The 13,834-nt window shown below is 42.0% G+C and overlaps 2 protein-coding genes across 3 annotated transcripts in view; one reads left to right on the plus strand and one right to left on the minus strand.

Annotated features, from left to right (window-relative positions):
* The window catches only part of LOC310804268 (synaptic vesicle glycoprotein 2C-like), a gene marked incomplete at its 5' end in the record, with an annotated part of 21,562 nt that extends 17,045 nt beyond the window's left edge, over positions 1-4,517 (plus strand). The window contains 4 exons of the mRNA XM_083669429.1: positions 1,087-1,220; positions 3,029-3,232; positions 3,665-3,824; positions 4,189-4,517. Of these exons, the coding sequence (XP_083525555.1) occupies positions 1,087-1,220; positions 3,029-3,232; positions 3,665-3,824; positions 4,189-4,372 (682 nt within the window). The 3' untranslated portion in view covers positions 4,373-4,517. The remainder of the gene's footprint in view (positions 1-1,086; positions 1,221-3,028; positions 3,233-3,664; positions 3,825-4,188) is intronic.
* Positions 4,518-8,889: 4,372 nt separating this feature from the next.
* LOC310804383 (proteinase-activated receptor 3) lies at positions 8,890-11,600 on the minus strand. 2 transcript variants are annotated; one of them, XM_083669595.1, is made up of 3 exons: positions 11,588-11,600; positions 11,119-11,385; positions 8,890-10,420 (listed from the first exon to the last, which is right to left on the minus strand). In XM_083669595.1, exons 2-3 carry the CDS (start codon positions 11,183-11,185, stop codon positions 9,327-9,329), a joined length of 1,161 nt encoding a protein of 386 aa, XP_083525721.1. In that variant the 5' UTR covers positions 11,186-11,385; positions 11,588-11,600; the 3' UTR covers positions 8,890-9,326. The 2 variants fall into 2 exon arrangements, with proteins under 2 accessions (XP_083525721.1, XP_083525720.1); XM_083669594.1 differs by lacking the exon at positions 11,588-11,600 and having other exon boundaries at positions 11,119-11,481.
* Positions 11,601-13,834: the final 2,234 nt, after the last annotated feature.

Below are 13,834 nucleotides of genomic sequence, written 5' to 3' on the forward strand. Positions count from 1 at the left end.
TAATGTTCCTCCTCCTTCTTTATCTACACCACCACCAGGAAATTAAAAGTCTTATCTACCCCTCTCTCTCTTTCTCTCTTTCTCTCTCTTCCCCTCTCTCACCTTGCCATTCTCTCTTTCTCTTACTCTCTCTCTCTCTCTCTCTCTCTCTCTCTCTCTCTCTCTCTCTCTCTCTCTCTCTCTCTCTCTCTCTCTCTCTCTCTCTCTCTCTCTCTCTCTCTCTCTCTCACCTTGCCATTCTCTCTTTCTCTTACTCTCTCTCTCTCTCTGTCTCCCTCCCTCCCTTTCTGTGCCATGTTATGATCCTCTCTTTCACAAAGGCCAGAGCTGTTTTTGTGGCTCTCTCTTCACCACTAAGGGACAGAACACATTTATTAAGAGATTAAATCAAAGGCAATATCATCATGCGACGTGCAGTACAAGACTTGTACAGGAGGATAAGGGACAGGCATGCAGTGCTATATCAGTATATCAGACACAGAAATCACGGAAATATGTCAGGATACTACTGTACATCGCTCATACTTGCAGCCTAGGGTTACAGTCCAACGTAAAACAATGAGCTAAAGCAATTTTATTTGAGAGATTAACTTGCATTGTATTGTGAGGTAGAAATTAAAAGTGTGTGTGTGTGTCTCTCTCTCTGTGTGTGTGTGTGTGTGTGTGTGTGTGTACATGTTTGAGTCAACAGAACTTGTTCCTGCACTGCCTGTGGACTTGCATTGTGTCTCTGTTGTGTAAAATGCTTTTAATTAGCCAACAGTGAGCCTATCTCTGTTGAATAGAATGTGCTGAATCACCATTAGCACCAGCCTGTGCTCTCAGCTATTCGTCCCACACCGGTGGACAGTTGAGGTGCTATCATGAATCTTTCATTTGCACTGATCACAATCCAAACACCTTGGCTTTCACTGTCGTCATGAATAAATGCTGAAAGTGCAAGTTTCTCTTCTCTTCTCTTTTCCTTTCCTTTCCTTTCTTCTCCTGTCTTTTTCTTTCTTTTCCTGTCTTTTCCTTTCTTCTCTTCTCTTCTCCTCTCTTCTCTTCTCTTTTCGTCTCTTCTATTCTCCTCTCCTCCTCTCTCAGGTTCATCAGTATGAAGTTTAAGGCAGTCACCTTCATAGACTCTTCGTTCCAGAACTGTATCTTTGACGATGTCTCCTCCGTGGGGTCTTTTTTCAAGAACTGCACATTCATAGAGGCCTTCTTCTTCAACACTGGTTAGTCCACTCAACACTGTGTACCCCACTCTCAGTAAAACCCATTTATTTACTCCAAATATATCTCTCTCACAGACACCTAATGCCAACAAGCTCCCAATATATTCTGGACCCATCTCTCCTGTCCCCATTATGTATGATGTGTCTCCCTCCCTCCATTCCTCTCAGAACACCCTATTATACTTTGGACATAACTCTCTCTCTCCCCTCTCTCTTTCTCTCTCTAGCTCTCTCCCTCCATCTCCCCCTCCCTCCCTCAGACACCTCATTATCTGTATAGTATATGGTATATTGTCCCGGCTACAGGGATAGAGGAGCAGTTACAGCTTTCTTTTACACCGTTGAATTACAGCTCACCCTCTCTCCCTCCCTCCAAACATTGCCTCTTTGTTCCCAATTGGGTGAGCTCAACAGGAAACAGAGCTGTACTGTACGTACGTGCATACACTCTGCAACAGTACAGGAATTATTGTTAGAAATACAAAGGTTCCCACAGTAATAAAGTACATTTGGATCTGTAGACACACAATTAAACACAGGGCTTTAAAGTAGATCCTGGTTTGTTATTTATCAGGCTCTTAGAGTTGATCAGAATGGATCAGGCTAAATATGAATACTCACTGAGATGAAACTGAAGGATTTATTACAGGGGTCCAGCCACAGGGAGGCTTCCTCTCTATCTCTCTCTCTCGCTCCAATGTCTTATCTCTCTGCCCAGACTGGGAATGAGGGAGAGATGGGACTGGATAGGACAGCCATCCGTCATATGATGTGTCTCTCAACCAACCAGGAGACAGGCTGAAAAGTCACCTGGAGGTCACATGTTAAGGTTATCTCCATGTGACTGGAACAGGGAGGAGTCAAAATCAGAAGATTGCTGATTTCTACCAATTGCAATATATAGTAGTAGTATGATGTATATGTGTATATGAATATATATGAATATAGAGGTTAAGCTAAATGGGTTAACTTCAATTCTACATCATATGACCCATCATCAAGCCAAGACAATTGGTTTACCTAAACAAATGATCTATTTATTATCTATATATATGCATTATCTATCAACACAGTTTATGACATATATTATGTCATTAGTATGATAGCCGTATGTATCAATAATGGCGTAGTGTAAGGTTCAACACAAGTGCAGTCTAATCATGAGAGGAGCTGACAAAAAAATAACTAGACAACCCTTTTTTACCAGAAAGGCGTGAGGTTTCTAAACGGTCACGGGGACGTTCAGCTAACTCAGACCACGAGGGAGCACAGGTTTAGAAATGTTTCACTTCAGCATTTACGAAACAGCTGAACATGAAAACATTTAGGGCCTGCCGGGCTGGTGGCAAGGCCTCATGGGAAATGAAGTCTCATTGCCTCTAATGATGCTTCTCTAGGGAGCAGAGAACAAAGAGAGGGGGAGAAAGAGGTGAGAGAGCAGAGAGCGTTTGCTGCGTCTGCTGAAGTGTATTAATAGCTTTTCCATTTTCGGGAGTTAGTTATGCCTAAAAGACCTGGGATTTTCTGCAGACAGACCATATTCCTGCTTCCCCAACCTTTCCCCACCAGCTCCTCTAGTAAAAGAAGGGTCAGGTGAAAATATGGTTTCAATATGAGGCACACAAATAACACAGTCCCCAAATGAAAAGTTTAACTTTTATACAGTAGAAAAAGTAACAATGATGGCTTACTCTTATTTGTCTTACTCTCTCTTTCTCCCCCCCTTCCTCTTTCTCTCTCTCTCTCTCTCTCTCTCTCTCTCTCCCTCCCTTTCTCTCTCTCACACACAAACACGCACACGTGTACAGATATTGACGACTCCAAGCTGATTGACTCGAGGGTAATCAACAGCACATTCCACCACAACAAGACAGGCTGTCAGATGACCTTTGACGATGACTACAGTGCATACTGGGTCTACTTCGTCAACTTCCTAGGAACGCTCGCCGTGTTGCCTGGCAACATAGTCTCCGCCCTCCTCATGGACAAGATAGGGCGCTTGAGCATGTTGGGTAAGTTATGACATTCTGTGTAGATCTTTGGAGATCTGCTATGACCTTTTGTACACGCTTACAACATGTTATGAACGTGGTATGGATCTGCTATGATTATGACGCCTGGTGATGTGAATGGTGTATTTCGATGTGTAAGGGATCACCTGTGATGTGTAATGGTCTGATCTAATATAATCCTGTGTGGTGATCTGATGTGAAAAAAATAAATAATAATAATAATAATAATAATTCCTTCCTTTCTTCAAGCATTGTGACTGCCAATGGCCCCTGGTCCTAACATAGATTACTTTTTCTTATGATGACTGATGGATAGATGATTCACTTACTTAGACAAATGTATTTGTTGTAAATCGCTTTGGATAAAGGCGTCTGCTAAATGCCATAAATGTAATGTAAATGTAATGTGTAATGAGGCATTGTGTCCTGCAGGGGGCTCCATGGTCCTGTCCGGGATCAGTTGTTTCTTCCTGTGGTTCGGCAACAGTGAGTCCATGATGATCTTCATGCTCTGCCTATACAACGGCCTGAGTATATCAGCCTGGAACTCACTGGACGTGGTCACCGCAGAGCTCTACCCTACAGACAGGAGGTATTGATAAGTTATTACACACACACAAACACACACACACACACACACACACACACACACACACACACACACACACACACACACACACACACACACACACATCACACACACACACACACACACACACATCACACATACATATACACATACACATACACCTACGTATATGCACACAAACTTTCTCTCTCTCTCTCTTCTCTCTCTCTCTCTCTCTTCTATCTTTCTCTCTCTCTCTTTCTCTCTCTCTCTCTCTCTCTCTCTTCTATCTTTCTCTCTCTCTCTCTCTCTCTCTTCTATCTTTCTCTCTCTCTCTCTCTCTCTCTCTCTTCCCGTGACTGACTCCTCTCCTCTCTCTCTGTTCCAGGGGCACAGGCTTTGGGTTCTGTAATGCCATGTGTAAACTGGCAGCGGTGATGGGGAACCTGATCTTTGGCTCTCTGGTTGGCAGCACTAAGGCCATCCCCATCCTGCTGGCATCGGCTGTCCTGGTTGGCGGGGGGCTGGTGGGTCTTCGACTGCCAGACACACGCTCCAACGTCCTTATGTAACCCAGCTCACCCCAGTCCGCTAGTTACCTAGTATATACTCCGGAATTACATGGTGATTTGATCTCTAATACCTAATAATTGTATTTTGATTTATTTGAGATTCATTGAACCAAGCACCATTATTTGGTACCAGGAAGTTAACAATTGTGTTGAATTCTTTGAAGTATCAAAGTAACTATTGTTGCAATATAAATTCCTAGTAAATACTAGGTAATTTACCTGCTGAAACTGGACTGTAAAATGAAGTTACCAATACTCTACTCGGAGCCATAGATATACAGAGTTCAGTTTGAGATGTAGAATATATTGGCATCATGTTATGTAAAAGTTCCAAGGCATTCTAGTTAGAATACAAATGATTGTGATGGAATGTTTGGTGAGAGCTAACATGGAGTTTAGATTGCAGAACTCTGTATATCCAGATCTCTGAACCAACTATGGGCTGTCCAACACAGACGACCTATGGGACATGTTTCAAGGGTGCAAAAGGCTTGGACCAGCAATCTTCTTCATTTCTGTACAGTACACTAATATATGGGTGTTTAATTATTTGTCTGTGTGTTTGTTTATTTAGTTGTTTATTTATGTATTTGTTTATCTATTTACTGATGTACAGTAGTAATGTTATTAATTGTGTCATTATTATTAAGACCACAATGCCAAGGTGTTCCAAAACCTCTGATGGGGCCATGTTCTCAACTCAAATCAATATTTCAATGATGGATGATGACGTTCAAGCTTTTCGCACCTGTCTCAATTGCAAGAATGACAAGGCCATAGAAAAATATAAATAGTAATAATTATTCGTAGTGTAGTAACAGTTACAGGTCTATTCAGCAGCTACATTTCTAAAGAAAAAAGTTTACATTTTCTGCTTTTTACAGTAAGAGATTCTTGAGATTGGAAAGCTCATGTCTGAATTCTCTCTTGTGTCTGTGTTTTGTGATGTGGAACTAAGCTCGACATTAAGGGCTTTGCTCTTTGTTGCATTTTGGTCTCCGTCAGGAGACATGTAAACTGTAAGAAATCTCTATGCTGCTAGCTACAGTATCCCTCCCTCTCTGTTCCTCTCTGTGCCTCTGTTTCTCTTTGTCCCTCTCTATCTTTCTTTCACCCTCGCCTCTCGTTCTGTTTCTCTCTCTTGTTCTGTTTCTCTCTCTGTGGTTTTCTTTCATTCCCTCTCTCTCTCTCTCTCTCTCTCTCTCTCTCTCTCTCTCTCTCTCTCTCTCTCTCTCTATCATGCTGCTGGTCTCATAGCGCACCCTCTCTAAAACTTGATGGCCTTTCTCAAATGTCGTGCCTCTCTCCCTTGAACCTGTCTCTCCTGCCAAACTCAGCGGGAAGCTTTGCCAATCTGCTTTAGTTTGTTGTTCTTCTCTTCTGTGTGTGTGTGTGTGTGTGTGTGTGTGTGTGTGTGTGTGTGTGTGTGTGTGTGTATGTGTGTGTGTGTGTGTGTGTGTGTGTTTGTGTTTGTGTGTGTGTGTTCATGTTTGGCCAATCCTCTGTGAGCTAGCTTATTCACTATCTTTTCATGTTACCTTATTTAAATCCATGTACAAAACGTGTGATGGGCTCTATTGTGTACAACCAGAAAGCCTGACTTGAAGAGCTAAAAATCCATTCTTAAACTAAACTGAGTTCACCTATTGCTGCTACAGTACTACGTTCTACGGGGTCTGAAATGAGTACACAGGTGGTTTCTTAAGGTTTCTTAAGGCTAAAAGCTTGTTGTGACACCCCTTCACATGTTCTTTCTGGCATTTTTCCAGTTTGGTTCAAATTAGAAAAAGGTTGCAGTGACTCTGAAGAGGTTTGTAGTAACTTCTCTAACAGCCCTGATTACTGGGAAAGCCAACTCTGTCTCTGTCTGTGCTATTCAACTCAGGGGGTTACATTATAGTACTGTATGTTCCCCAAAACCCCCAGACTATCAGTTAAAACCAGACATAATTGGTTCTAATGCATTAGCATTAGTTAGCTCAATATTTTTAAGTGATTCGATATTGATTGTCATGAGTAACCATTGACTATAGATCATTGCAGCCATTCAGGACTAGAATTGAGTCGCCACGATTACTATAAAACAGAATGACCATTTGCTGAGCTCTGAACATCAAGCTTGTGTGACTTATTAACATTTACGACCACACTATCTTCTTAACGTTCACATGCCCAGTCTACTGTACATGGTTTTGCATTTAACCAAGAAAGGATAATGTGCGTGCGTGCGTGCGTGCGTGCGTAAAATTGTACATATTTAACAGTCAATGATTTCCCAGTCATGGGTTGAGGTTGTTGATGGGTGGAACTAATTCAATGACGTGTCTGATGTTGTGTTAATCAGTTTTAGTGTCAGCTTGTCCAACTGCGTCATTTGCAGCCATGCTCTCCTCCTCATCTCACTCTATGTGCAAAACAAACAAAAAAAATACACCACTGTTAAAAAAGGAAACTTGCATGTGTGTTACTGAAGTCTTTCTGTTCTGTGTTTTTCTGTTTTTGTGTCTTTGCTGTTCTTTCGTTGAAGAACAGACAAGTTATTCTGGGTCTAAGGTGAATGTATCATTCTCGTGAGCTCCTTGTTGTCTGGTTTTGTGTGGGCAGGTGTCTGTTCTACTGAGTTGACTGATGGGTCTTTGTGAAAGGGCATGCCAGTGATGAGATGACTGTACATAGCTACGGTAGTCAAATCCCAGCATCGAGGCCCACAGTTCCCTGGTAATTAATTGATTGATTAATGTCATTGATTGGCTAGAGAGTCCACTCACCTGGTGAACCTGTCTGAATCAGACTCTGGTAGGAGAGGAAGGATGAGAACCAGCAGGGTTGCAGTCACCAGGATTTGAATACCCCTGATGAAACAATAAGTGGAGGTGTGTGTAAATTAACTTGCTAAATACCTGTCCTTGGTATGATTTATTTTGATGATGGAAGGGTAAACGGTGAAATGTAAAGCATATAGAGGTGGGTCCCTCTGGGATCTACATGTATTGAATAAAGAGTTACATTCTCTATAACAACCATTGTGCTTTTACTCCATACTTTACCCCGGAATTGTGTTATGACGGTACACCTGTAGATGGCAATGTTTATTCACTGGCACAAACACAATGTTTAAGGGATAGGCAAAAAGAAACCTCTCAAACCTGTCATTATGTCTTATGATGTCTTATGATGGTGTTTTGTCTAACGGTTGAGTGTGTCTGTGTGCGTGCAGGTATGTGTGTGTGTGTGTGTGTGTGTGTGTGTGTGTGTGTGTACATGGCTGCTGGATCACATTAGTATAACATCCATCTGAAACACACAACCTCTCTTTACCTGGACCTTAACACAATACAGAACCCTAGAATAGAATTCAGAACTCAGAATGCAGGGCACAGACTGTTCCCATTGAAGTCTCCTAGTGAACAGCTAAGCTCCGGGCAGAACTGTGTTCCTCTTAGACACCACATAAAACTAACACCATCTAAACACGTCACCCTCAAAGCTCCTGGTAGTTTATTGTAGATTAGTTTCTGTCCAGAGTATCCTGGGAGAGCCATCCTCCTGTCTGTAATTAATCTACACTGCCCCTCTGTGCCCTGACCCTGAACACTGTCTGAGCGGAGCTGAAATGGGAGCTCAGACTATGGTGAATTTAAAGACAATATAAGGGTTTGTAATCCCACACCTAGGGAAGAGGTCACAAGAAAACAGATGGTCCTAGAACATTTGGAAAATGCAGTAAAGAGGGGTGAGGTCAAATTGAGGGGTTTGCTATAGGTGAAGAAAACAAAGGATCAAAGCTGGAGAAACCAGGATAGAGTAATTAAAAGTTAGGGTAATTAAGTAATAAACAAAGTTGTAAACAGCCAGAACAAAAGGCTTTTGAAATCAGCCTGGGCGTCAGCAAGGCCTGATCTGACTAACTGGCGCTAACCAGATAGGCTGCGCACACCTTGATGACGAAATGTAGATCTTGAATGTTATTGGTGCATGTAGACAGGAAACAGAAATACGTTGTATAGAAGGTGTTAACCTGTGCGAAGTCTATAAAGGCAGGTGACTGAGGAGATAACGGGATCAGCTTTGCAAACCTGAACGGCTACATATTCTGCGTGAATAAAGTCTTTGAATGAATCAACAGCTCTGGTTAACGGTATTTTAAGACCTGGGTTGAGGGTACATTGTGCCCACTGGAAAAGCACATATAATACGAATGTATTGAAACCCTACACATAGGGTTAGGGTTCGTGCTTGTGATGGTATTTTTTCAAATGGTTGTGTGTGTGTGTGTGTGTGTGTGTGTGTGTGTGTGTGTGTGTGTGTGTGTGTGTGTGTGCATGCATGGATGTGTGGGTGGGGCTGCATGTGATCAGATTACAGGAAATGCCATCAGAGAGTGTTTCCTTCTGGAGATGCTATCAGGTGTACAGGAAGGGAGCGTCATGAACTCTACCCCAGTAAAGCAGGACATAGCATATGTTGTAAGAGGTGGTGATGTCACAATATTCCTATTTATGATAAGACATACAGGATACATTATAAAATACTTGCTTTAATAATAAAATATATTATATTTATTGGTATATTATTTTCTATCTTTCTCTCTCTCTCCCACACACATAAACACACACACACTTTATTGAATTCTTAGTCAACTTAGTTCTTAGTCAGAAAAACCATAACATCCTCACTCTGTTTATGGTCTTCCAGCCAAAGGTTAACACCATTGGAAAAGTTAGTCCAATTTACACTGAGATCAAGATCAAACTTTTAGACCCCAGATCCACATTGGGTCTCATGTTGATCCTCAACCTAATCCTGATCCGGAGTCATATTAAGGTCTGTATTCCCTTGAGGCTCATAGAACAGATCTTGGACCCTCTGATGAGGACATGAGAATGTTCATCATCTGGACCCCTCATAACTGAATTTGACATGTTTGTTTTCGAACCAGCTGTAGACAGCGTTCTTAGGTGGAGAAGCTGAGTTTCTTCCTTTTAAGGTCCATGAAGTAGAGTTTGGAGCCTGCTGACGTGGACATGAGGAGGAAGAGGAAGGGGTCCAGGCAAGAGTGCAGGCAGCACAGACACACTGCCATGTTGAAGTAGGCATAGAAGTTCTCCTCTCCGCCCACAAACAGACGCAGGTAATGGAGGAAGTGGAGGGTTCCGGCAGGGCTAAAACACACCATGAATATCACAAACACTAGCGAGCTGGTCTTCACGTACAGCGCCCAGTTGTGGTGTGAGAGGTTGAGCTCGTAGACGATACGGCCGAAACACACTGCCGTCACGACCAATGGGAGGAGGAGGCCCAGGAAGATCAAGCCCAGTTTGTAGTAGAGGAGGGGTGCATGGGATGTGTTGTTCAATGGCAGTACATCATGGCAGGTGGTGCGGCTAAGCTGGGGGAGCCAGTAGCTCTGCCTGACCAGGAGCTCAGGTACCACAGCCACCACAAACACCCCCCACACAGCCAGGCTAGCCCAGGCCGAACATGCCCGCTTGGGGAGGCTCTTATACAGGAAGGGGTGCACCACTGCCAGGTAGCGCTTCATGCTAATGCACGCTAGTGTGTGGGCTGAGCAGTAGAGGTTGCCGTAGAAACAGGCAGTGACCACCCGGCAGGCGGTCTCACCGAACACCCAGTTGTTACCCTGGAGATGGTAGTGGGCCTTGAAGATAAGGGAGAGGAGGAGAAGGAGGTCCGAGACAGCCAGACTGAGGTAGAGGATAGCAGAGGACACCGTCCTCACTTTGGAGGCCAGCATAGCCAAGATGGCGACGTTGGCTGGGATCCCCACAACCACAACCAGCATGTAAACACTGGGGATGACCCGCGTGCTCAGAGGACCAGTTAGGTACACCGCTGTGTTGTTGCTTAGCAACTGTAGCGCTGGAGGGGCCGGAGGGTCTGGAGAGGAGGTAGGGGGAGAAGAATAGTGCACTTGTGTCTGTGTCCTGTTTGGATGAGAGGCGAACTTTGCCTGAATGATTTCCCCCATGAAAGTTCTGGGAACAGCAACATTAGTGATGTTCCTCCTGGCTTTCCTGAATGTTTTTCCTGATGAAGGAAATACAGAAATTTAGAGTTTGATAACTCACCTTGCTACTGCAGCAAAGGCTTAGTCTTAGTCTATTCAATTGCACACATTGGTACATATATTGGCACATATAGGACATGACAATGAATAACAAATAAACAGTAAAAACAATACAAATGTAGTATTCATGAAGCACACAATATTACAGCACATGATTAAGCCTTCTTTTTGAGTTTATTAAAAAGGGAACTGTAAGGTGTGATTTTGAGTTGGACATGCTAGAGCAATGGTCATGTATGAGTCATGACAGATAGACATAGCCCCAAGCAAATCAGTCAGATCACACATTCTTGCATCAAACCATGCAAATTGTTTTGCTAAAAACAGGACACAGATAATAACATTTGTGTTGTTTCAAGATTTGTTATTGATCACAACTCTTACTGTATAGCTAAATTGCTCTGATCAAGAAAACAGCTAATATCATATAAAATAATATTGTAAATAATATTGTCGTTCAAGTAAGCCTATTTCTTGGTGTATTGGATGTTAGTTGTATCAAACATGTTTTTAATACACACATTTTGGGCAAGGGGAAGGGGGCTATAATAAAATCTTCAGAACCAACATTATTCACTGCATGTCTTATGAAACCAATGCTATTAATAATGAATTATGAATATAACTCATAATAATGCGCCTCTAGGCATACTCTTACCTTTCGCTTGGAGTGTCACATCCAGAAAAATAGAGAAAATTAGTAAAAGTACCAAAACTTTCCCCATGATTTCTGCTTTTAATATATCTGCCGATGAAAGAATAAAATCCACAATCAACACAACAAAATATGGCAGATATCTCTGTTATCCAGTCACATCACTGAACTACTGTCAAGAGAAATGTACATTAGCGCGGTCCTCCGTCGTCAATATCCTCAACACACAGTCGTCGCGCAAACACGCCCTTTGACGACAACCAATCAAGCCTCGAAAACAAAAAAAACAAAAAAAAGAGCCATATCCGCATTAAAAACACTTTAAATTCGTGAGCCAACTTCTCTGTGAAGTTTCTGTGGTATAAAATGTACCTTCATCCGCTATGGCAAGGACCATGAAAGACGCTTAATAAGCGAGACTCCTTGCAGTTTACCCTGTTGCACTGCATAGTAGGCAGTAGGCTGGGCATACATGTGCTTACTTGAAGATCAGACGAATGTCGATTAGGGGAATTCCTTTGGTTATATAAGCAGCACATTCTGACATACAAAAAAAAAAAACCTATGTAGGACACACTTGATTGGCTAAAATGTTGATGTATCATTTCTAATTTTCAGATACAACGTAATGTCACATCACAAACAAAGACAGCTCAAGTTCAGACAAGCTTATCTGCCCCAGACAGGCGTTTCCTTGCTCTGTCAGTGGTCCTGTTTTAGCGTGACTCTTTCCTCAGGAAACCTTTTTAGATTTATTTTCATATTTTCAAACAGCACCTTTATCTTTACAAATCCTGTGAGGCAATGGTTGTAATGTAACTCAGTCACAATGCTGCCCCCAAAAAAAAAATGTTGTCTGTCTGTCTGCACATCCTGTGAGCGGATGATGTACAGTAGATGCACTTGCAGATGGCCATGTTTTATCTTTCCTGTATCTCACAGACATGCTTACTGGAAATGTCTCCACTAACATCTTGATGGCTAAAAATAAACAGCATTGTGTCTAAGAGACTGTGTAGCCTAGGTTTAGTCATCTGAACACCACAGGTTCATTACAATAAACACTCATCTCCCCCACAATGTGTTGTGTTATTACTGTGTATGCCCTTTCTATTCTAGTCAAATGTACCTCATCTAGTGTACATACTGTTTATGTTGAAACTTGAACAACTGTGAAGCTCTGTACTGTTGTCATCTCACTGAGATTCCTGATTCCCTCCCAGCTGCTCACAGGTGTGACCTCTGACCCTGCGCCGTTTTTGTTCCTGTGTCTCTGACGCACATGATGCTGGGAATCAAGAGAGATTGAGTCTAATATAAACATCTATGTATACCCTCGCAGTACGCACACAGACAACCACATCCCACCTGTGACCTCACTGTCACACTCACACCAGTGTGAACATGATGACTGGTGACTCATAAGGAGGTTAAAAACACAGTTTGACCGAATGTTAAGAGGAAACACAGTTGGACAAACCAAAACAATTTAAGGGACGCAGTGTTGTGCTGTTACTTTCTTGTTTTCCTCTTTTTTTTCTTCTTTTTTTTTTTTTAACGAATGAGATGATTGTTTATGGTACATACTAAATGTACTGAGAGATCTGTTTACCAATGAAGTGATCATCATCACTGTTTGATATGGTGAGAGGAAGTCTGCATAAACACAGCTGTATCAAACGGTATTATAAAATAAAACACTATGCCATTACAAGACATTGGAACACATTTGGGATCAAATAAAATAAAGTATTTATTAAATGAGCAAGAATGTGGTTAGAGTAGTTTGATTATTTCTGAAACAATGTATATTTAGCATTTGGTTCACTCGGTCAGAAGTGCAAACATCTTACATATACACAACAACCAGTGAAAACTGAAACAACCTGAACTACAACCCCCAAAACCACACTGCTACACATATATACTGGCCATTAACTGTGACACCTGTGACCCTGCGCTTGAGAAAGGGCAGTAGCTTGTGCTTTCCCATGCACCAGGAAATGATACTCTGTGTCCCTCACAAGCAATACATCTTACAGTACATGTTGTACTGTATATGCATTTCTAAGTATTAACAGATGGCTCTCACATGATTCAGGCATTTATATTGAAACTCATGGAATAGAGAGACAAATAACATTTGGTGGAGATTAGATTCAGCCTACTTTAGCCCCTTTGGATGGCGACATTCATACGTTGAATGCTTATCGTGACACCCTGATTAGTTATGTGAGTTCCTGACACCCTGATTAGTTATGTGAGTTCCTGACACCCCTGCAATTAGAACACTGCTGACAGTAATGAAAGAGGATCAAGAGGAGGATCAGCCGTTATTTTTCTTCTGTCACGAAAGCCTCTGTCAGATTGAATGGCAGCCTTGGCTCTGTGGGCAATTTCAGATTAGATCATCTCTCTGTTGGTACTGCACTCATCAAATGTACACTACTAGATATTTAGTTTGGATTTTGAAGCTTTCTAAATGTTAAGATTTTGAAGTGTAAAGGACTTAGTTTGTATATATAGTATAATATATATTTGTAATATAGTATATTTAGATATTACCCACTCTCAATTTGGATGTTTCCCCATGCTGCCCATTCCTCATGGTCTGATTGGTCTATCTGTGACTGCTATATAACCTAGTTTAGACTGTCTGTAGAACTTGGCAGGCTGTGTTTCATTCCTGAGTCTGGTTCTGTGCAACTATGGAGCTGTA

This window comes from Argentina silus, assembly GCF_951799395.1.
Source record: "Argentina silus genome assembly, chromosome: 5".
Lineage (NCBI taxonomy): Eukaryota > Metazoa > Chordata > Actinopteri > Argentiniformes > Argentinidae > Argentina > Argentina silus.

What these genes read in the sequence shown, in the direction of transcription:
- LOC310804383 (XM_083669595.1), bottom strand. Translation starts at nt 11,185, where the DNA reads ATGGGGAAAGTTTTGGTACTTTTACTAATTTTCTCTATTTTTCTGGAT. An exon ending in TGTGACACTCCAAGCGAAAG is followed by an intron (nt 10,421 to 11,118) that starts GTAAGAGTATGC and finishes TTCCTTCATCAG; the next exon opens with GAAAAACATTCAGGAAAGCC.